Genomic DNA, 23,318 nt, shown 5'->3' on the forward strand with positions numbered 1-23,318 from the left:
AGGCGACATTTGCTCCCGCTCTCCGGCAGAAGCGAAACCCTATCCCTGTCCTCAGTGCTCCGCTTGGGTTTCTCAGGGCTATTTCTGGCTCTTGGCTCCTTCGCCTCCAGTGTTTCCACTGGCTCTCTCCATCTTTTTTCCACTCCTTCCCTCCTCTGCTGCCCTCACCTCCCCGTGCCCTCAGCCAAGCGTCCTTCCCATGGCCCCGCCGCGACGGCTGCTCCCTGAAATGGGCTGCCAAGGCGGATTATTGCCATCGCTAATCTGCATTCACCCTCCTCCCCGTCCTCCCCTGCTCCTCCCTTCTCCAAATTGCTGCTATACGGCACCGGTGTGCGGTGCCGCACGGGCTGGCCGGCCGCCCCGAAACGGCCAACGCTGGGAGAACCACCGTGCCAGGGCTGGTGTGAGTAGGGGGCTGTGGTGGCCGGGTGGTGACTGATGTGTCCCCAGGGTGGGAGGTTGGGTGGCAATCCAGCCATCTCCTGTGGGTTGTTTATTTTATCTCCTCGGGTTGTTTGTTTATTTTATTTTTTTTTTTCCCATCCCTGCCCTTCCCGTGTCCTTTGGCGGCAGCAGGAGCCGGGAAGCCCATCTGCGGTGGGTCGGGGTGCTGCGGTTGCTCCTCTGCGGGTCCTACCCCGTGTGGCCTCTGCTCGGCAGGGAGATGCCGCTGGAGGACGGGGACCCGGTGAGGCAGAGGGGACAGCGGGTCAACGGCGAGGTCAGCGGTACCCCCGGGCTTGGGGGGACGGGAGACCCCCCGCTCCGGGGCACGCCAGCGCCCGACGGCAGCGGGACGGAGGCGACGGCAGAGGGCCGGGACCCGGGGCCAGCACTGGGTGACAGGGACGTGAGCGCCGGGGGGGCCCCGCAGCAAGCGGGGCAGCATGAGGAAGCCCTGATGACCGAGCTCTCGGAGCTGGTGCAGAAGGTGGTGAAGAGCAGCAGCTGGTGGGAACGGCACGGCGTGGATATCGGCATCCTCGCCTGCAGCTTCCTCCTGCTCCCAGCAGGTAATCTGACTTAGCCCCTCCAAACTGCAGCTGGGGGGGGCGGTTCCGTTGCCTTCTCACGGCTTTTTGCACTGCTGGTACAACTTTGTGCTGGAAGCCTATTAGCAGCCTATTAAGCCTGTAACGAAGCCACAATAACCCCTTCACCCCGTGCCGTGGGGCACCCTGACCCCGCTGGAAACCCACAGTGGGTGATGGTGGCACCTGGGGTACAGCCTGGGGTGAGGGGACAGTGCCTGGGCAGATGGGGACGGAGAGCGGCATGGTCCATCCGTGCCCTGCCATGGGGCAGGGAAACCCTGGCAGTTTTGGTGACGACGGCCCCGGCCACGGTGGGTGCAGGGGGACAGTTGAGGTTGGGGCTCCAGCGGCGCAGTCGGAAAGCTGCAGCTGGTGCCTTCTCTTGCTTTTGAACTCCTGGGGATGCTGAAATCCTGGCAGGGTCATTTGTCACCAGTGGGATCCTAGCCAGAGCTGCGGGATGGGACCTGGCACCAGCAACGCCTGGTGCCATCACGGCTGGAAGTGGCCAAACCTTCAGCACGAGGACAAGCGTGGCTGGTCCAACTGTGCAGGGTGGTGTGGAGGGAAGCTTTCTGGCTCAGGCAGTTTAAATACCTGTAACTATGAGTGAAAAACAGGTTTAGGGCAGTGGCTCGCATGTGTGGGTGTAGCAAACTACTCCAGCCCAGCTGCAAGCAGAGAGAGGTGAGGACGAGTATGAGCTCCTGCCTGGCTGGTTTCTCCATAGGGTTCCTGTGCCTGCGGTCAGCCCAGGCCATCCCTTTCCTGGCGGGTGTCCTCACCCTCGGCGTGGTGCATCACACCTTGACCGTGAAGGGCAGTCACCTAGCCAGCCACAACGCCTTGACGGAGTCCAAGTCCTGGGGCAAAGTCTGGGCCATCTTCTTCATTGAGGTGAGCAGGGCCAGGGGGGTTGGGTGACAGCTCCCTCCCCCCCCGCCAAAGCCCCATCAGCACCTTGCCAGCACCCCAAGCCCTTCAGGAACAGCCACTGGAGAAGAAGATGGATCCGAACCCTTCCTGATCCGTGGGCAGGAGGGTTAAACGTAAAGCAACGCTACACTGGAGAGCACCAGGAACAGCCCTGCTGGTGGGGCTTTGCCTGGCGGCAGCGGGGCAAGAGGGGAGCCCCCAGCTGGGGACGGCTCCTGTGGTGCGCTGGGCTGTGGGGTTTTGTGTTGGTCCCCTTGACCACAGGGCTGCCGAGCAGGATAATGAGTTGTGGGGAGTGGTGGGAATGGTTTCCGGCGCTTAACTCTTAAGAAGGCCATTTCCAGACTGGTTTGGAGCCTGTGGGGTGCAGAGCATCTCCCCTGGGTACCTCTCCTGCCAGTCCAAGCCAGGTGGTGCCTGATCCTGGTGCCGTGGCTGTAGGCATCACCTCTCCTTTCTCTTCCCTCCCAGCTCTGCTCAGCTTTCACGGCCGAGCAAGGCACCTACAACCACGTGAAGATCCACCACGGCTACACCAATGTCATCGGCCTGGGGGACTCCAGCACCTGGAAGCTTCCTTTTCTGAACCGCTATGTCTACATGTTCATCGCACCTCTCGCGGTGCCCATCATAACCCCTCTGGTTGCTCTTGGTACGTGTCCCAGCTGCCTCGGGATGGGGTTCTGGGTATGGTGAGCTTGTTACTGTCCAGATCTCACCCCACCAAAGGGTTCTGCTTTGTCTGGAGGCATCACATGAACTACACCAGCCCACAGCGAGACACAGGGCTGCAGCGAAGGCAGGTGATGCTGCATCTGTTCCGGGGAAGGCATCTACTGCGTGTCTCCTTTCTGCTGGTGCTCAGAAATGCTTCACGTTTTCCTATGTTGGGTCAAGTGTTGGAAAGCCATTGTGAGCCTGAAGCGCCCCAAATTTGCTCTCCTTTGATTCAGACCCTTGGCCATAGCAGGGTTCACCATCACATGGGTCTCTGCCTGGTCAGAGCATCATAATGATTTTGCTGACTGCATGCAAGGTGAAGGTGTGGGAGTCTACAGGGACCAGGATGCAACGAGCTTGGGCAGACAAGGCAGTGGCTCAGGGGAAATAATGGTGCCAGGAAACGATCGGGGAGAAAAGCCTAGAAAATAGTAAAAGGCTGAGGAAACCCAGTCCATCGGGCTGAACACACAGCTCTGGGCAATGCCAAAAATGCAGACGATGACTTGGCAAATTGTAAGAAATGAAGATGCAGCCAAATCCCCATGTGATAATGCACAGCTGGAGCCTCTGCCTCACTGCCCTGGCGAAGCTCCAGGCCCCAGCCCCAGAAACCAGCGGGTCAGCAGTGCTGGGGGGTTTAAGCCAGCCTGGAGGATCGGGAAAGGGAGATGAAGAATGGGATGGGCTGTAGGTTTATCAGCATGCCGGGCAGTCTGGCCACTGGAGCAGCAGTGGCGGGGAAGCATCAGCACCTTGACTATGTGCTGCCTCTTCTTCCTCGCACAGATTTGTTGAGGAACGTGGAATGGAAAGTAGCTCTCCGGACCCTCTGCTGCATGTTTCTGGGTCTTTACTGCCATTACTGGCTGCTGCTCCACGTCTCGGGCTTCCAGTCGCCGTGGTCCGCCCTGCTCTGTATGCTGCTCACCCGCTCCCTCCTGGCCCATCCCTACATCCATGTCAACATATTCCAGGTAGAGATCTGAAGCTCCGAGATGTCCTGATGCTGCTGGAGACAGGCCAACCACCACCCAGCACTGGTGACATAGCCCTGACACTGCTGGCTGGGGCTTGTGTCAGCTTAAGGCGAGCGGCCTCGATCGTCACGTCCCTCGTGCCAATGTTGTCACGTCCCTCGTGCCAGTGTTGTCACAGGGAGGATCAGGATGGTGGTGCTGGGGTGGAAAGCGGTGGCCCTGGGACAATGTCAGGGCAGAGGGGTGTGAAGGGCTGGAGGATGATGTCTTCTGCGGTGGCTTGCGGGATTGGGGGCTTGGTGTGTTTGCAGGTGTAGGTGCAGCTGGTAGGGCAGGTCCTGGGGTGGCGAAAGGCTGGTGGCTCCAAGTGTGGGTGCGTTGGGGGGACAGAGCGTGGGTGCTCCTCGGTGGCTCCGTGGACAGACAAGCGCAGGATGGAGCGACTTTAGGGATGAACCCAGTTCTGGGGTTGGCGGCCAAACCCCAACACGTGGCTCAGCCTGGCCAGCGCCTTCATGCCCTCGCATGGCCAGAGCCGTGGTTGACTCTGTCTGGAAAGGGCTGGGGGGTTGACGGGTGCCACAGGGTCCCCACCCTGCTTTTCCCACAGCACATCGGCCTCCCCATGTTCGCGGCCGATCGGAAACCCAAGCGGATCCACCTCATGAGCCTGGGTGTCCTCAACCTGCCCCGCAACGCCCTGCTCGACTGGTCCTTTGGCCACTCGCTCATCAGCTGCCATGTGGAGCATCACCTCTTCCCCAGCCTCTCCGACAACATGTGCCTGAAGGTGAGATGGTCCCACGGGGCAGATGATTGTGTTGGGAGGTGACACGGGGACAAGACCATCCATGTCCCCACCACCTCCCGTCCCTGCCACCGGACCTCTCTGCGCTGTTCCCCCCATGCTAGAGACCTCTTGCTGCTTTGCAACAGCCCCTAACCCACCTCGCTCCATCCCCACTCCTGTTTCTCCTGGGTTGCTGCTCTCTGCTCCTTCCACTGGTCCCAATTCCAGCGTGCAGCAGCCTCCCAGCAGTCCAGGATCCTTCCAAACTCTTCCCTTGGGAAAGCATTTCCAGTGCTGCACAGTCTGGCTTTTGGTTTAGCCAGCATCCAGGCAAACCTCCTATAATTTTGGTTGTGCCCTTACTTGTTACTCTGAGGTGGGCGTTGTGTTCAAAACATGGGCTCTGAGCATGGCCCTGGCTCGAGAAGATCCCAAGGCAGATCCATGCGCTGCCCTTCAGCATGGGATCTCCACTGATTTAATGCTGTGCACTTATTTCCAGTCTCAAGTCAGGGGAAAAATTAAGTCATAGTAATAGAGGGAGTAGGAACACCAGTGGGGTTTGGGTCATGCCCTTTGCTCGAGCTCGCGGGGCCGGTAGGACCTGTACCCCTGCAAAGGTGTGTTGCAGGGAAGGGGTAATTAAGCTGGTGGCAGCCTCCCAGCCCTGCCACCGAGACGGCTGTGTGGGCACGTGGGGATAACTACGGGTGTGAGTGATGAGCGTGTGTGGCTGGCCCTTGTTAAAGCCTCGTTAGGGCTTCCTTCCTAATCCGAAGCCCTGCATAGGCATTTTACTAGGGCAAACTCCCTGTCTTGCTGCAACTGGAAACCACCTTCCTCTTAATTTTCATGGTAAAGAAGTTAGAGCTGGTCCTGCCTTCTCCAGCCCTGTTTTGGGCATGTGGCATGGGTTTTCTGGGCACCTTGCAGGGAGCTCGGCGATGCCTCAGGCTGGGAACCTTGTACAAATGCCGGGGCATCCTGCATGGAGGTGAATTTGCCTTTGCAGATCAAACCCATCGTCTCCCAGTACCTGAAGCAGAAGAAGCTGCCGTACAACGAGGACACCTACGCCTCCAGGCTCCGGCTCTTCCTCCAGAGATACGAGGAGCTGATGGTCCACGCTCCCCCCATAACAGAGCTGGTGGGCATCCAGTGAGGACGGGGCCCCAGGACTCGGGGGGGGGCTGTTTCTTGCGGGGACTTGCAGCAGGGATGGTTTTAGCAGGATCGGGGCTACACAGACGCACGCCTCCATAAAGCCATCGCGTAGGAAACATCTCTCCCCGATGTCTTGCTTTTGGCTAGATAACGATGCACAGAGCCACCGCAGGAGGAGAGCCAGGTGGTGCAATGGCAGGGACAGAAAAAGGGGGGGACCCCCCCAGTTATTCCCTGCCAGGGCTTAGTTTTATCCACTCTGCTTTCACGCCGGGGGAGAGGACCCCCCCCCCCCCATCTGCTGTCTGGGGTCTCCTTGCAGCAGGACCAAGGGAATGCGGCAGCATGTCTGGGACATCCAGAGCTGGTTCCTGGCTGAGCTGCTGGGCTCTGTAGGATGGAGCTGCAAATGTGGGGGTGGGAGCTCAAGGAAGGGGTGGATTGTGGGGAGGGGGCTGTGTCACTGCTTGCCTGCGCTTTGCCTGACTTTGGGATAAACCAGTCTTTTTGAGGAACAACGATTTGGCAAGTTCAGCCTTAACACGTTGAAGCGCATCTTCTTTATTACTGGGTTTTGTTGCTGGAGTGAGTCATACTGGTATCCCGCAGTGCCCGAGGCAGGGTTGGGGCAAAGACCCTCGCCCCATGTCGGGTATCTGTATTGGGGTGCTGGAGGTGACCCCAGACTCGATCGTTGCTATTGCAGGAGTTTAGCAGGAGAATCACCTGCCAGAGGCAGGCAGGTCTCCAGGGCTTGGAAGACTTTCCCTGTTTAGGGAGGGGGAACTCGGCCCACTGAGCTGCTGCCAGCGGGTGGGATGCTCACGTGGCTGGTTCCAACTCCCCTCCAGGACACCGTGCCTGGCTTTCCTGGGGCTCTCTGCTGTTCCAGACCTGCAAGACTGATGACAAAGTCCAGCCCAGTGTCACAGTGGGGACCTGGCAGCAGAAAAGGGAACTGGCCCAACTGGGACCGGCGTGGGAGTCAGTGCTGGCTCTGGGCTTTGTGAGGCTTTGCGAGGCTTTGCTTCCTTGATTCATGCTGGACTCCCGGCCCCACAACCGGGATTTATAAGGCTGAACATTGCAAATGTGTCCTGAGGCACAGGGATGCTCTCCTCTGGTCCTGGGCCATGGCAGGGCGAGGGTTGCAGTGGGCATGCCCTTCTGTGGGCATCACGTACCCCATTCTTCTGCACCAAGTGTGGGGACAGCCTCAGACCCACTGGAGAAGTGTCCCTGTGTGGGCACTGCGACATGGGGCTGGGATGGTCACTGCATGTCCCTGTGTAGTAGATCCAGACTCGGGGGGGTGAGGAAAGCTGGCCCTGGATCTGTCCAGTGTGGCCCCTTTGGCATCAGAAATAGGGAATTACTGATTTATCCTGGGCTGGGGCCCAGGGGATGCTGATGTCCTGGGCTGGTGGCATTGCCATGTCACCTCTAACCGGCCCCATGCGCGTTTATCGATCCATGACATTGTGAAACATCCAAAGGGCAAATTCTTGCCCTTTGAGTGTGGGTTATGCTGGGTCTGTAGGTGGGAGGGAAGCGGGGGGGGGGGTGGGGGGGTGGCTGGACCAAATGGCCTGAGCACTCCCAGGGGTCACCGGGGGCTTAGGGGTGGCAGAGACCCTCCCCAGAGCTGCCCTCCTGATTAATTTCTTAATCGAGAATCAGAGCTAAATTATGCTAAATGTGCTAAATTAATGGTGCTCCTGGCTCCAGTGAGGGGCAGGGGGGGTGAGCACGCGTTAGCGGTGCTTTCGGCTCAGGTGGGGTAATCTCAGCCTCACGTGTCCCCGCTTGTGGGCACAAAATGCTCTTTCTCCTTCCATATTGCAAAGAGATCCATCTCAAAATGTTTCTAAGTGTTGGTGGGAGCAACAACCCTTTTCACAGCTGGATCTCATGGATATTGTATAATGCAGTGCCATCTAAAGGCAAGTGTTTGCAGGTCCTTCAGCCAGCAGGAGATGACCTGTGATTTGGGAAATATGTGGATTATTCCCTGCCAGAAGTGGCAGATACAGCAGCGGTTAATGGGGAACAGGGACATTTCTGGCCTGTGTGCTCAGAACCCCCCAAACTTCTGCCTTGAGCAATGCCACAAATTTAAACTCTACTCTTTTTGTGGATGATATCAATGCTGATATTTGGAACTGAGCCTCCAGCCTCGCCTCTGTGGGCAATGGGTTAGTAATTGCTGTGTTGAGCTAAGGCTGGGGGCTTGGAGCACAGGCACAGGCTTTAAAGCTGTCGGAAATCCTGGTCCTCGCCACAACCACCCTGAAGGAGTGGGTACAGACGGAGGCATATGGCCAGCTGCTGTTCTCAGCATGCGTTTGCAGAAAGCCATGAACTAATTTTCAAGACCGTGCAAGAAAGTGTGTGGGTTTTATGACCCTTATTAAAATCGGCTTCTAGCTGTAAAATCCTCTTGGTCTTAATTGCTTTTAAAAAGCCCCGTTAGTGCTCGCCTGCATGCTTTGGCATCTGTACAATCCTTAAACATCTCCTGGTCCTGCTGAGATGATTTCCCTGCCTGGTGTATTGCGCAGGGGCTGAAGCAAGATGGGGTGCTCCTGCACGGGAAGTGTGAGTGGTTGCATTTGAAATGAGCTGAGTGATGGGGATTAAGGGGGAAATAAAGCAGAGGCCGTGAGGGAGCTTTGGTAGCAGCATTTATCCGCTGGCACTAATGTTTTATCCTTTACCGAGGGGATGCTGTGGGCTTCTTCTGGTGAAGGGTGGATGGCTGTGCAGCGGGATGGTTAAAATCGGTCTGAGCTTCGGTTTCCCCCCAGAAGACCTCCGCAGTTAATCACTTTTGGCAATAAAGGGCCGCAATTAGCAGCCGCAGGGATGGAGCCGTTGCGGGGAGCCCCAGGCGGGCAGGGTACCGCGGAGGCCTCGCCATAGAGTTGCGGCGGCGCGAGCGGCCGCGAGAGGGCCTCTCCTTCCCTACTTCTCGGTGGTACCGCTGGTTTCCGGGCAGCCGTGGCGTCGACCGCGTGCCGCCATTGGCTGCCGATGCGGGGGCGGGGCCGTGCGACGCTATGGGGGCGGGGTTATGCTAAGCAACGCTTTCTCCCGCCTCGCGATTGGTCGGCGGGGAGGAGGGGCGGGGCAGCCGGCAGCGGCGGCGGCGGCGGCGGCGGCGGCCGGGATGGGACCGGGCGGCGCGTGCTGGAGGGGCGGTGGCGTCCCGGGCGGTGAGGGGCGGGGCCTGGTGGCGTCACGGGGTCAACCGGCCCCGGGGGGGGGGGGGGAGGGAGGAGCACGTGTGCCGGGACCGGGAGGGGGAGAACGGGGACCGGGGGCACCGGGGCTGTGGGAACCGGGACCGGCGGGCCCGTGCTGCAGCCCTGAGGGACCGAGGGACGCGGGGCCGGGAGGGTAGACACCATGCCCTGCGCTCCGGGGCGAGAGTGCTGGCGGCCCGGTGCTCCACCGACCGGCACCGGGGCCGGGTCTAGGACTGCGTCTGGGACCCCCCGGTGCGTGGGGCCGGGGGCGTCTCCGGTACGGTGCTTTCTAGGGCCCTTCTCCGGAGCGGTTGACAGCCTCTCCGCCACCACCGGCCCCGGCCCAGCCGTAAGCGCCAAGGCCGCAGGCTTGGCTGAGCTCGGGGGCCACCGGCCTTGACCTCGACCTCGAGGCGTTTCCGCCTCAAATCTCTTCGGGGGGACGCGCCGCCGGGCCGGGTACATAAACCCCGGCCTTCCTCCGCCGCCCGTCTGCCCGCGATGGCCGGCGTGGGGGGACGAGCCCCTTTGGGTCGGTACCGGGCTGGAGGGAAGGGCTATGGCCGGGCCTGGGAGTTAACACCTCGTGCGGCATCACGTCCTCTCTGTCCTTCACGCCTCCAGGTTTCAAGCGATGGCTGTCCTCGTCCGCCCCGGCTCCTCGCGTCTGCGTGGTGGGCAGCGGGCCCGCGGGGTTTTACACGGCTCAGCACATCCTCAAGGTACCGGGGTGGGATTTGGGGGTGGGTGAGGGCAGGGACCTGCTGGCTGAGGGAGGTATCTCTGTGCTGCCTGGCTCGAAGGGGGTCGGAGAGCGGTTTTGTGGGCTCCCGGCCCCGCTCCAGCCAAGCCTGTGTGGTCGGGGGGCTGCGTGGGGCAGCCCAGACCCCACAGAGTCCTCCTGGGTCCCTTTGCCTGGGGTAAGTATTGCTGCCATCGTCCCTGCCCTGCCCCTGGGCCGTGCAGGCCGGACCCAGGCCTGGCCAGGTTGCCGCGAGTTCAGCCCAAGTGATTTTTCTAGAATCAAATAAGCAGCAGAGATCTGCCTCGCTCAGAGCTGTTGTCACCCAACAGGGACGACATTAACTCTGTATTAAAGGGAATGTGCAGGATCTGCTCCCCTGCCGCCTCCTCCCCCAGCTGAATTAAGGCACACGGGTGATCCTCTACCCGGTGTCTGTAAACGTTGGTGCTTCGGGCAGTCAAATCTCTGTCGGGAAATGGGGCCCGAGCACAGAACTGGGCTGCTGGCACTGACCAGAGATGCAGCGGCTTAACCCCGTCATTAAACTGTGCTGTGTTGTCTCCGCTACGTGTTGGAAAATAGCTGTTACTAAGCCTCAGGGACAAATTTCAGGGCTGCTTAATCTCCGGGAAGAGGCTGGCTCAAAATACAAGATAACAAAAGCCTTGCAGCAAAACATCTGTCTAAAGCTCTGACCCTGAGGTGACTCAGCTTCAGGGGATCTCAGGACGCGGGCATCTCTGTGGAGGGCTGGCAGACAGTCTGGCAGGTCCACCAGCACCCAGGGTGCTGCGCTGGGTGCTCCCCAGCCAGCGTGGGGGCTCTTCCATCAGCCCCCCGGGTACAGGATAGCCTCTGGTTTAGTGTGGAAGAGGTGCTGTGGATGGAGCCCCCCAGAAGATGCACTCGATGGTGGTTGGGGGTCACGCTCGCTGCTACACCTCACAATCTCAGCTGTCAGTAACAGGTACGGCATCATCCTGTGCATGGAAGAGCCTGGGAGAGGCTGTTTCTGGCTACGGGATCTTGGTGCAACCCTCCCTCCTGTCCCGTATTTCCCCCAGCAGCAGGCGAGCGTTGCGTGTCCCTCCTGAGCTGTTGGGCTCACGTGGCCTTTCTGTCCTCATCCCTTAACCGCCGCTTCCTTCTCCTGCAGCACCACGGCGGGGCCCGAGTGGACATCTATGAGAAGCTGCCTGTTCCCTTCGGGCTCGTCCGTTTTGGGGTGGCCCCAGACCACCCCGAAGTGAAGGTTGGTGCTCGCCTCCTCCCTTGCCGTTGCGGTTGAACACGATGATGGTGGCGGGTGCAGGCGAGGCAGTTGCCGTCCTTTGTGCTGCCTCAAGGCTCGCTGTGGTGTGGAGCTGTCACACTGGAGAGGTCCAAATGTCCTCCTTGTCCGTGCTGAGACCCAGCAAGGCCACGGCTAGGTCTGGCTTTAGGGCTCTGGACAGCAGGTCAAAAACAGGGGCTTGTGATGGGAAGTGCTGCTCCCGGTGCTGGTCAGACTGGCCTAGAGCAAGACCAAGGAGCACAGATGGGTTTCTTTGTACCAGGAAACTTTAAGCTGGCAGGATCCTGCCCGCTCACTGCAGTTGTTGTTTGCCTCTGCTCCGTTCTTACCCATTCTGGTACAAACGTGTATCCTGGGAACGCACCGATCTGCTGTTAGGAGTGATGGAGTTGGGCTGTAGGTGCACACCTGGGCAAAGAGAAGGTAAACCAAGGAGCTCTTTGAAATCAACCATTTTCCTTTGCCTCGTAGTGGGCATGAATTGTACCCAGGGGTATCTGCTGTCTCTGAACTGGGGTGAACGTAGTTGGAGTGGTAGGACACAGGAGATCCAGACACAGCAATATCTTGCGATGGTTTCCTTTAATCCCTGGAGATCATCAGACCAAAATGCCTGGATCCCTTTGAGCTGAGAGATGAGGAGTGGACATAACGGATGTGGGTTTTGGGCAGCTTCCGCCGTACAGTGGTATCTGTCCTGTTACCAGGCTGAGTCTGGCTGGAGCTGAAGGGGAAAAAGTGGTTGTTTTGCTGTGTAGCCCTGATTGCTCAGAGGAAAAGGCTCTGGGCGCCATCCTGCCCTGCATCCTCTCTTGATGAAGTGGGTTTCAGAAAGGGTTGAGATGAGAGGCTGGCAGAGGGGGTCTGGCAGGCAGCCCTCTCGATGGAAGGGGTTGTTTCGTGGGACTCCCTTGCAAGCCTCACCTCTGGGAAGGAGTTTTCTCCTATAGCGGGGTTTACTCAGAGGGGCCGAAGGTATTGAAAGTGACCTGTCCTCCCCAGGCGGGTGCAAAAGATGGATTTTCCTTTCCACAAAGGGTGGTGGAAAGAGTGCCAAGTCACAGCTGTGAATCTCCCTGTGAATTATCTGTGGCTGTTGTTAGATAAGAGTCTCAGAATAACTGACTCAGAGAGGGGGAGAAATGTTTCAAGGCTGCGGGGGACAGGAACGAGGACCTCCTGTCAGCAGCAGGCCTTGGCCCCGGCTGTGGCTTGGACATAACTCCCCGGCGCTTGTTTGATCTCGGCAGAATGTGATCAACGCCTTCACGCAGACGGCGCGCTCGGAACGCTGTGCCTACTACGGAAATGTCACCGTGGGGAGGGACGTCATGGTGGCAGAGCTGCGGCAGGCTTACCACGCTGTGGTGCTGGTGGGTACGGTGCCCCAGAGCCAGGGCTGCCTTAGCTCCCCAGAAGTCATGGGGAAGGTCTGCAGGGTTATTCCCCACTGGGGTCTCAGGAAGAGGGTTTGGGCAAGGTGTTTCTGGGTTTGCCTCATTACCGTGGCAAACTCTCCCCAGCCTCGGGACAGCTCAAACGCTACAAGGCTTGTCTGAAGCCTTGGAGGGAGCATGTGCTAGAGCATGGCATCAAATACAGGTCTCTGAAACCCCACTGTAAGGGGCAGCGATTGAGGAACCTCTTCCCTGTGACGGCCAATACCTGTTTCAGCCTCATACAGATTTGTCCCTCCTGTTCGGTCCTTAGCTTGTCATGCTCTGCCTTGGCCCAAGGAGGTCAAGTCAAGTTTGGCTCTGGAGCCCAGGGGATGTGGTGGATGAAGCCCCTGTGCTCAGGCTGTGTTTAGTCCTTCCATTGAGTATCCTGGCCCCTGGGAAGGGTTGGTCGCCATGCAGTGTCTCTGGCAGCAGCTGGAAGGGGCGATTTGTGTTTTGGTATCAAACCCTGCACACAGTGACATCTCTGATTGTGTCTGCTCCCTCCTCAGAGTTATGGTGCTGAAGATAACCGTGTCCTGGGGATCCCAGGGGAGAACCTTTCTGGCGTTTATTCGGCCCGAGCGTTCGTGGGCTGGTACAATGGGCTGCCTGAGAACCGGGACGTGAGTAGAGCAGTGTGTTTCCCTGCCCTTCCTCCCCATCCTGCATCCGAACGCAGGCATTCAGCTCTAGATTAAGTCCTGAAAGGCCTGCAATTGGAAAAGATTAGCAGGCACCACGTTAAATCCTTCTTAGATGGTAGAAATGTGAACAATTTGCACATCAGTGAGAGCGGATTAGCTGGCTCTCTAGGTTGGCAGCACGTTTTGGCTGGGCCAGATGGGAACCTGGGTGGAGTGATCCTCTGCTTTGGCCTGAGGAGGTTTTTTGGCCAAAAGAGCTCCTGCTCCCTAGTTGCCATCACAGGAAGAGAGGGAGAGGCATCGGTTGGGATGCCCAGAGTGGCTGTGTTGCTGTGTCTGCTTTGGGGAGGAGGCTGGTGTGGAGTTTCCCCATCTGCACCACCTCTTTTTGGGGAAAAGAGGGGTGGAAGGGAATTTGGGTTTTGGGAACAGGTCCGAGGGGGCGGACGTCATGGAGGCCAGGTGGATTTGCTCATGGATGGGTCGGTCTTTCCCCGCAGCTGAAGCCCGACCTGAGCTGTGAGACAGCGCTGATTCTGGGTCATGGCAACGTGGCGCTGGATATTGCCCGGATCCTCCTGTCCCCACTGGATCTCCTCAGGGTAAGTCACAGGGGTACTCCATGCCACGAAGGCAGCTTGGGGCCCAAATTCACTCCGTGCTGGATGGGTGCTGGTTCCTACCCATCTCGGCAAAATCTCAGACTCTCCTGTCTTTGGGATCTTTGCCCAGGGAAGGCTGTTGCCTCTCAGGTGCACCCTGTGGATTCACAGTCCATAGGGAGTGATCCAAGGCTGTGGCCATGCCTTGGGTAACACTGCAGAGCTCTCTGCATTGCTGCTGCCTCCTGGGCTGCTGGTACCTAAAAAGTTGGCAATTGAGCTTCATCCCTTCCTTTCCTATGAGAAGCAAAGGAGGAGCTGCTTGTCCTTTTCCACCACCAAACTAGAAGCTTCTCCCGTTGGATTTTTTTGTTCTACTGTAGTTGAGGGCAGCAGCCTGATTTCTGCTGGTAGCACTGGGCACACTGGTGGCTGGTCCAAGCTGGTGGACCTCTCCTGCTGCTATGCTTCCTTCTAGACAGCTGGGAGCTGGTCTGCACCAGCTGTTCCATACAGCTGCTGGCCCAGATGTTGGCAGCAAAGGCTCTCCTTCCTGGAGAAATGCCACGAGGTTTGTTACAGCTGTGCAACAACTTCCTGTATTAATATCTAAATCAAATTAAAAAAACCAAAACTTGGAGACACTGCTAACCAGTGGCTAAAGCCAGCTGGGAGGCAGTGCTGCAAAGGACATGGCACTGGAAATGAGTGCCAGAGTGTGCAGGCAGTTTCCTGTTAAGAATGTTGGTCTGGAATGGTTTATCCTGTGTCCCTCCCATCATGTTTTCTCTAGAAAAGATCTTCTTGCTATCTAGATACATGCACATGACCGAAACAGAGTATAGGGTTGCTGCAAGATGCCAACCATCAGTCAAGCCCTGCCGAGCCGATGCTTGTGTTTGTGCTCGGAGTTGCCCTGGGCGGGCAGGCAGTGATTTGAGCTGTGGTTTGCAGTGGGTTTCACTCAAATGCCTGTATATCCTGAGCTGGGAAGTCACCCAACAGCATCTGCAGGCACCCCAAAATCGAGATGACTGGAAGGCTTTGCTCTGTTAGCCCCAAGGTTAACCTGCTTGGGTAGATCCCCCAAGGCAATCTCATGGGATGCTGGCTTGTTACCTTTAGTGCATTATGGCCTCGGAAAGTACATTCAGTGATGAGGGACCAGCTGTGCAAATAGCTCTGTGCAAAGGGAGATGACTTGTTTTCCATCCTCGCCGAGGCTCTCTGCATGCACAGCTTGCTTTTCTCCTGGTTTTTCACCTTCAGAGGCTGTGCCTTCCCCCCCAGCTCCCTCCAGATCTGCCCTCGTCCCACTCTCCTGTCTCTGTCTTGCAGAAGACAGACATCACTGACAGCTCCCTGGCAGCTCTCGCCTGCAGCAAGGTGAAGCGTGTCTGGCTGGTTGGGAGGAGGGGACCTCTCCAAGTTGCTTTCACTATCAAGGTAAGGCTGGGGGTGCTGGAGGGCAGCTGTGTTTCCCAGCCTTGAGGGCCAGGCTATCCATCGCTGGTGGGGAGAGGTGGTCTAGGGATGGGTGGGGAACCCAGGCTGCTGAGGGAAGAGGGCCTGGGGCTGTTGGACAACCTCTGCGCACTGGAGGTAACATCTTCCTGCCTGCAATTCCCAGGAGCTGCGAGAGATGATAAACCTGCCTGGTGCCAGACCTGTCCTGAACCCTGCTGACTTCACAGGCCTTGAAAATGCTATTAAAGGTGAGGGAAATGTGCCATGCTCTTCCAGACAGGGACTCACCTTGACAGGCGAGCGTCCAGGAGTGATCTGGAGATGCTCAGAATATGCATCAGAGAAACTCTTTGCCCTGTGCTTAATGCATGGTGTGTGAAAGCCAGGTGATCACGATGTGGCTCGTCCTTAGAGCGCTAGGAGGCCACAAAGACAAGGGAACAGCCTGGTTTTGTGTTTGTGCAGTCACTTTGCTGCTTGGGTGTGATGCTTTTACTCTCTGAGTGATGAGGGCAGGAAATTTGGGAGGGCTGGGGGAGCCTTGCAGGAGAAATCCCAAGGCTGTTGATTTAAGAGCTTCCTGCAGACCTAAAAAGAAAACGGTGAGTTCAGGGGTGTCCAGAGACTTGCTCTTCTCCACAGGCTGCTGCCTCTGAACACGAGCAAGGCAGCGAAATCACAGGCTTTGATTTGTGTGTCCCACTGGCCTCAAGCCTCAGGAGCTCTCCTGGTCACTTTGACTTGTAGTTTGTCATCTCAAAGGCGTTGGACTCCCATCAGCGTGACAAACTCCAGATGGACACACATACCACTGAAACTGCCTTGACATGACCTCGGCTCAGCGCCATGTCCCAAGGGAGTTTTGCTGAGGTTCCTGTTCTGCAGATCTTTCTTTCTTCCTAGATGCCCCCAGGCCCAGGAAGCGACTGACTGAGCTGATGATTAAAACAGCCCTAGAGAAGCCTGGGGAGAAGATAATGGAGGCGCAGGCAGCAGCCCCCCGGGAGTGGGGGCTGAAGTTCCAGCGCAGCCCCCAGGAGGTGCTGCCCACCGCTGATGGGAGGCGGGCGAGGGGCATCCGCATGGCCCTGACCCGCCTGGAGGTACGGGCTCGTGGCAGGGCTGGTATGGCCCTAAGCAGGGCTGCAGGGATGGAGCAGGACACTGCTGCATCCCTGCAGCCCTTGGGAGTCTCTCCAAAGACAGCTTTGTGTTCCCTGGCTGGTTGGAGTGGCGGCTGGCAGGCTCTTGGGAAAGCTCGTGCCACTGACAAGAGCCTTTCACCTTCTAAAGGGAGCTCCTTCCGTGTTGCTATTGCTGCAGAAAGGACTTTAGCAAATACCTAGGGATCAAAGATGCCAGAGGGGGCTGGAGGAAGCTGCTGCTCTGCTTCTGGTGACTGGTGGTCAGTAGCCTCTTCTTCCCTCTTTCAGGGTTTGGGTGACTCTGCTAAAGCTGTCCCCACTGGAGACATGGAGGAGCTGGAGTGTGGGCTGGTACTCAGCAGCATTGGCTACCGGAGCCTGCCCCTGGACCCAGGGGTACCCTTCGACACCCAGCGTGGCGTTATCCCCAACAGCTCAGGCAGAGTGGAGGGCGTTCCAGGTCTGTATCCGCCGGGATGTGTGTGGGATGCGTGTTGAGCACAGCTGGTCGGTTGGGGGCTTTTGGGTGGGAAGCTCCGTTCACCAAAGGCACCGATACAAGGCGGTCGCGTGCCTCGGTCAGAGAGTGGAAACTGAGGAAACGAGCCGCCTCTGTCAGGCGTTAAGAACTGGCCCGTCCTCAGCTTGCGTTAGGGGTGTCTGGTTTTGCAGCAAACAGAGCTGAAGATTATGGTGGTTTTACTGGGCCTTGGAGTCTGTTAGTGAAGCAATCAATACAGCCCGTACAGCTGCTTAGTGCTGGTCTGCAGGTACACAAATTCCTGTGACAGCACCGTCGAAGGGCCTCGCTCTGTTCCCACCGCAGGGGTGGATTCTTCACCGCTCACAGCTTGATGTGACGCCCAGGGACAGGGCAAGGACTTGCAGCCAGGAGGGTCCACAGCCACGTGCTGGACCGAGCCTGGCTGCTCTGTGTGCCCGGGCAGGTCTGTACTGCAGCGGGTGGGTGAAGAGAGGACCCACGGGCGTGATCATCACCACCATGAACGACAGCTTTGACACTGCCCAGTCTGTGCTGGAGGATCTCCAGCTGGGCGTGCTGGACGTGTCCACCTCCAGAGAAGGCTTTGGGGCCATGGAGAGCATCCTGCACAGCCGAGGTCAGTGCTGGGGGGGCTGTGAGCTGCTGTAGCAGCCAGCATGAAAGTATGATGCAGCCAAACTTCTCCTGGATCGTATCCTGGGGCAGTGAGTCCTGCGAGCCGCCTTTGGGAGCAGAGTCTGAACCATGGAAATGCGTTGTGCTGCTGTCATTTCATTGCTCCAAAGCCCAGGGAGAGCAGGACTTGAATTCCTTCAAAGTCGGTGTCATTGCTAAGGTTAATGACCACTTTTGGGGAAGGGCCCTTAAAAGCAGCACGGACCTTGGGTAAAATGTCACTGTCAGCTGCCTAGACAGCAAGCTATTGCTCTTGAGTGGTTTTCCTAGTAATCCTTCCAGGCAAGTTGGGGGAAAGATTAAAATGCCCAAGAGAGTAATTTGCTGTTGCTGTGTTTAAAGGCATTCAATTAAAGTGTGTGTGTTTTGCCTCTTAACTGTCTGAGGTTTAGCAGTGAACTGGAAGCATTTTGTCCCCTAAGGTGGTGCCATGCTTGCCATCATTACGGCTTGCAAAGGTCTGACTGATCTGAGTCAAGTGGAACCTGCCATCCCTCTCCTCACGGTGTTAGAAATTATTATTCCTTCGTGAGGCTGAAGTCTGACGCCGTGTTGGAAAAGGGCAGGGTTTGCTGGCACATCATGTCCCTGCTAACGGGGGAGGTGAGGCTGAACTCATTTTTACTTGGTTAAGTTCTCTCTCCCATCTCTCACCATCACCTCAGGGGTCCGTCCTGTTTCATTCTCGGACTGGGAGAAGATAGATGCTGCTGAAGTGGCAAGAGGCAAAGCTGCTGGCAAACCCCGGGAGAAGATAGTGGATCCTCAGGAGATGCTGCAGCTGATCGGTCACTAAAGCAGCAGCAATGGGAACACGGTGCTGGTCCAGCTGGTAATGCCAGCGGGTTACAGACAGGGCCCAGGAGCACAGGGCTTGTGCCTGGGGCTAGTGGCCGCTCTGGGGAGGTGTGTGACACTTGAGCCTCTCTAGTAACGATGAACTCCGGTTCCCAAAGTGAATGTCTCAAAACATCTGAGGCTGCTGACTGGCCCCACAACTTTGCAGCTGGCTGCCGCTCCTGGCTCCTGGGGGTGATTCTTGTCGTTCGTGTCCTTTGAGCATTAATGAATTGGCTGGCACAGGTGAGGGGAGATGTGCACCAGGCAGGAGTCCTGGCCACATACTTTTCCCCATGGCAAGCCCCACGGAGAAACTTTGTTGTGTCTTGCTGCCTCCCCTTTAAGCCACAAGCTTCGTTGCCTTGTCATTTGTGCCCGAGCAGGCTTCTTTTCATAATAATTGTTTTTTAAATAAACCCTTCCAGGAAAGCCAAATTGGACCTGCTGCTTCAGTCTGGCTTCTTTGTCTGTGACTGCCTTAATCTCGGAGCAGCCAGCCGAGCACTGCGTCTCCTGCAACATGTCCCAAGGCAAGGCAGCTCCTCTCGTGCAGGGAGGGACCGTTTGCTTGTTGTAAGCTCTAAACAAACAGACAAGGGCATTAATTTGCTTTCTGCCTCCCACAGTTAAACACCGGCAGAGCCTAGGTTCTAGCTTGTGGGGTGGACTGGGATAACAAGTGTGTAATTGCCTTGTTCCAGATCATAAGGGATCCAGTGTTGGTACCTGCCAGCACTGACTGGTGCAAGCAATGCCTTGAGCCCTTTCACTTAATTCACTGGTGGGGATTTTTTTTTGGCTTGTGTGTTTTGAAGCTTATTAAATGCTTCTTTTAGCCCAAATTGACTACGGTGATGGTGTCAGGTTTTAAGCCAGATTACAAGCCGTGAGCCGTAATCTCCTCTTTATCCGTGGTGCAGGGGCCACGTCAGCGTGGCCCCCTCCCCTGGCCATCCTGCCACCCACGCTGTCCCCGACCTCCTGTGCTCCCCGTGGGAGCACTGCAGGATTGCAACCGCTCCTCCCTGACCTGTGTAAATGGTGACAATGGCAGTTGCTGGTGACTGTGTGTTAGAAACAAATTAGGCTCTGTGATGGAGGCAGAGGGTAAATCAAGCCAGGGCAGCCGGTGGGGGTTTGTCTCAGGTCCGTGCTCAACCTCCATCTCTGCCGAGCCCTCTCCCGTGGTAGAGGGCTTGGCCACAGGGCACTGTACTCCCACCCCATCTCTGGTCCGGCCTTAGGGAAGGGAGATCTCTGGCTTCTCTCTTTTTTCCCTTTTTTCCCTCCTTCCTTTTCTATTTAAATCTCATTTGCAAGCTCATTAAGAAACTCAGGAAATGTGATACTGGGAACTCGTACGCAAACGAGCAATAAAGCTTTTGTCGAACAGCTGCTTGTGTGATGTGGCTCTTGTTACGTCTCGCGGCTGATGCAGTCCTAATGCTGAACTCTTGAGCAGGAGATTACATCAGCTCTGGGTTCGGAGGTGAAGAAGCACTTTGGAAAGGGGGGTGTGGAGGTGAGGGGGTCGCGCGCCGGGCAGGGAGCAGCCGTTTTGGTAGATAGCTGAGCCAGAAACGTGACAGTGAAGGGGTGGTTGTGGCTGCATCAAATCTGCAGGTATCAGGAAGAGATAAGCCAGCTCTTCCCCAGGGTTTTCTTCCACATCGCCTTGAATGTTGATGTCAGGGTATTTTTGTAGCCATGATGCAGGCCACCGTGCTTGCGGTGAGCACGGCAAATGGCTGTTCCCAAACTGGTGGTGCTTCAGGGTCGTTTTGGGGCTGTGATAACGGATGAAGGGGAGCATCTTTCCTTGCTGAGCGCAGTATCCTTGCTCAACCCAGAACTTGGCCAAGGCCCTGGGGTTAATGCTGGGCTGAGGGAAAGCCATGGGATGATCAAGGTCAGCAAAGGGCAGGGATGGAGGACAGAGCCTCGTGGGCAGAGGAAGGATCATCACGATTCTGTAAATCCTTATTCCATACCTCCAGCTCCTCTTTCCTCTGCTGCCTGCATCCCCAAGCCCCAGCCGGGTGTCCTGCTGCCTCCTGCCTCCCCACCTCCATCTGGTCCTCCTCTCCATCCTTCTCTCCAGGGACCGGGATGCGTCCAGCTTCCCCGTGAAGGTCCTTATCCCCGGTCGCCGTGTCGTTAGGTGGCGCTGGGAGGCCGGTAACGGGGAGAAAAGAGGGGCTGAGTGGGGATGGAGGGGTGACCTGGCACCCCCGGGGCTGGGGGTGTGTGTGGGGGGGGTGACCCAGCTCTCTTGCTGCCTGCAAAGCTCCCGCAGCCTGCCTGGGCTCTGAGCAGGCTGGGGGGCCCAGTTCAGTCGGATTCTGCTTTTAGGCACGATTAACCTTGTGTTTGCTCCAGGTATGTCCCCGCCACGGTGGTCCGAGGGGCGAGGGGGGACAGCCTCGCTGGGCAGCCGCCCCCTCGCCCCTCCACTCTCTTGAGCAGCTGGAGGAGCAGCTCCAAAGCCATTTTCCACAGCCGGGAAGGAGCCGGGAAGGCGATGCTCTGAGTGACACCAGTCTGCTGTTGGAAAGAGGCCTGAAAAGCTTGAAAGTCGTCGCTGCCAGCTCTTAATGTGGACTTCCCTGCTCTGATGAGTTATGGCTCAGCTTAGCTTTAATGAGACTGCACAAAGCTGGTGGAGATCAGCATCTGGTGAAGGATGGCCTCGAGACCGGCCAGGCAAGGCTGCGTGGTTCCCTTCTCGCAGCTCCCTGTGTCACGCTTCCCTTGCTGTCTTGTGTGCTGCTCTGAAAGGCAGCCTGGCTGGGTACAGAGAAGAGAGAGCTCATCACGGTGTGGGATGGTTGTACAGTAAGTGCTGTTCAGATGGGTCTTTGCAACCTCCTGCTGCTGCTTTGCGCCGCTGTGCCTCGGTTTCCCCGGTCTGCAGAGCTGTGCGGGCTAGCTCTTCTCTCCCCTGGGGCTCCTGCCTTGCATGGGCTGCTGGGCAGTTTGGAGTAATCCAGGGAAGAAGCAGGTCTGAGACACCCCAGAAGCTCCTGTCGATGCTGCCTTTCGCAATTACACCTGGGAGACAAGTGCAGAAGCTCTCACTGGCTTTGCTAATAAGGCTGCTTGCTGAACTCAGCCTTTTCAAATGAGCGTTTAGAGCCCATGAAGTGGGAAGTTACCTGTGCTCTGGAAGAAGGGAAAAATCAGCTTAAGTCAGATCCCTGGCCCAGCAGTGAAGAGCTGTGCTCCAGTTTAAAGGCCAGCTCATGCGACCAGAAGAATGGTTAAAAAAGCTTTTCCACAGCATGGCTAATATATAATTTTCCAGCCCCATCCCCGGAGTTAGCATGGCCGCAGAGGCGGTGTCCGGTTTTACGCCGTCCCCTCGCCACATGAATCACCGAATTGCGGCATCCGCTGCCGGGAGCCTGGGTGAGTCCGTCTGCACCGGGGCTTCGCCGGGAACAGATGGCTCCGGAGAGTGCTGACTTCAGCGCTTTGGCTGAGCACAAGCATCGGCCCCTGTGCGTACCCTCCACTCGCCGCTTGCTCTCCTGGGCACATCTTCTCGTACCTTGTGTGCTCTTCTCTCCGGATCCATACCCAGCCCCGGGCACGTGTGGCAAACAGGTTGGGGTTGGGGTTGGGGTACCAACCTCTGGGGTCACTGGAGTGGGTTACCAGCCCCACTGCACCTAGGGAACCGCTTCCCCCGTGGCACATCATCACTCCTTCTCCGAAAGGACCCCAAGCACATCCTTGGCTCCAGACCTACCAGAGGCTCATGGTTTCCACTCCCAGCCTGAGAAACCTAACCTTCCCAGGGCCCCGTGCTCCCCGAAGTCTTGCCCGCAGTCGGAGGGCTGCGCTGGGGAAGGCAGCGGTGCTGCGGGGGCCCCGCAGCGGCTGCAGGGCGGCTGTGTGGGGCTGAAGGTTTTTCCCCCTGCTTGGGGTGAATTACTTTGGAAATGGGGGCTGCATGAGCCCATTTCCCGAGGTCGGGAGGGGAGCAGAGGTGAAGGAGATGTAAACTCCCAGCAGCTGCTTCGAGGAGCTATTTAGAGATATGACAGCGGCAAATAAAGTTGTTGGAGGGCGAGGGCTGGTTACGCCCCAGAAAGAAGCGATATCCTCCTTTCCTGGGAAATTTCCATTTCCAACCCGCTGGCTTTGGCTGCCTCGTCCCCAACCTCTGGGGCAGCCCTGCAGACACACACCACCCCAGGAGGAGGAATTATCCCTGCAGGGATGAAACCATCCCTGTTTATTTTAGCTCCCTTAATTACTGTGAGGGTAGGACGCGGTGGCAGCGGAGCAGAGCTGAGCCGGATCCATGCCGTGCACGCACCGTGCACAGCACCATCCCCGTGGCCTCTCTCCCACCTTTCTCCTCGCTCTGCTTTCTGCCTCAATTGCTTTTGTGACTGCTGGGATCCAAGATACCGGCCAGCTCTGTGTGGTTATTTAAGCACCTGAATCCCCTTATGGGACGGAGCAGACAGGGGAGGGGAGGATGGTGCCTGGGGGTGACCTGGGAGCCGAAGGCAGCACAGGGGGAAGGTGATCTACACCCATGTTTTCTTCTTAAGTGAGACCTAGAGGGACAGGGTGAGGTGGGTGCCCAGGACGAGGAGTGGCTGGGCTCAGACCTTCTTAATTTTTGGCCAGACTTCTGGGGAATAGGGGTTGGCAGCCAACAGGCAGGACCGGGTTGGGTGCAGGTCCAGGGTTAAATCTCCGGTGTCACAAGTGTCACCTGCAAGGCTCAGCTCTGGCAGAGGGACCTGTGGGCATGGTGCTGTGTTCACCCTGTCCCACGTTGGATGCTGTTAGGGGGATGCAGGCACCTGTGGGGACAGCCCAAGCGGGCTGTGTCACCCAGCTGCCACCCTGCCCTTCCAGGGATGGCTCCGGCTTTGTGCTGGCAGTGTACAGACCTGCGTCCTCTCCTTCCCAAAGTCCTGGTTTAGGATGCATTCAGGTTAAAAACCTTTGGCTAAGTTTCTCCTACAAATAGGAGGCTGACGGTAGGGGCTTGCCTTGCAGAACTGGAAATATTAAAGGGACTGGCTTGAGCTGTGCGATGCTGCCGTGGCTGTGGGTGCTGC

The 23,318-nt window shown here is 57.5% G+C and overlaps 2 protein-coding genes across 4 annotated transcripts; both read left to right on the forward strand.

Moving 5' to 3' along the window:
* On the forward strand, positions 1-6,140 carry FADS6 (fatty acid desaturase 6). The gene is made up of 7 exons (XM_049813374.1): positions 1-406; positions 664-1,016; positions 1,768-1,934; positions 2,445-2,625; positions 3,483-3,670; positions 4,284-4,463; positions 5,476-6,140. The coding sequence occupies exons 2-7, from the start codon at positions 668-670 to the stop codon at positions 5,623-5,625; spliced, it is 1,215 nt and encodes a 404-aa protein (XP_049669331.1). The 5' UTR covers positions 1-406; positions 664-667; the 3' UTR covers positions 5,626-6,140.
* A 2,616-nt stretch (positions 6,141-8,756) lies between these two features.
* Positions 8,757-19,626, forward strand: FDXR (ferredoxin reductase). Of its 3 annotated transcripts, none has more exons than XM_049813367.1 (12): positions 8,757-8,842; positions 9,500-9,597; positions 10,777-10,872; positions 12,165-12,287; positions 12,866-12,979; positions 13,501-13,602; positions 14,941-15,048; positions 15,233-15,317; positions 15,973-16,172; positions 16,503-16,674; positions 17,162-17,335; positions 18,060-19,626. In XM_049813367.1, exons 1-12 carry the CDS (start codon positions 8,797-8,799, stop codon positions 18,188-18,190), a joined length of 1,449 nt encoding a protein of 482 aa, XP_049669324.1. In that variant the 5' UTR covers positions 8,757-8,796; the 3' UTR covers positions 18,191-19,626. The 3 variants fall into 3 exon arrangements, with proteins under 3 accessions (XP_049669324.1, XP_049669326.1, XP_049669325.1); XM_049813368.1 differs by lacking the exon at positions 8,757-8,842 and adding an exon at positions 8,974-9,407; XM_049813369.1 differs by lacking the exon at positions 18,060-19,626 and having other exon boundaries at positions 8,797-8,842; positions 17,041-17,274.
* Positions 19,627-23,318: the final 3,692 nt, after the last annotated feature.

Source organism: Accipiter gentilis, chromosome 10, assembly GCF_929443795.1.
Source record: "Accipiter gentilis chromosome 10, bAccGen1.1, whole genome shotgun sequence".
NCBI classification, from domain to species: domain Eukaryota; kingdom Metazoa; phylum Chordata; class Aves; order Accipitriformes; family Accipitridae; genus Astur; species Astur gentilis.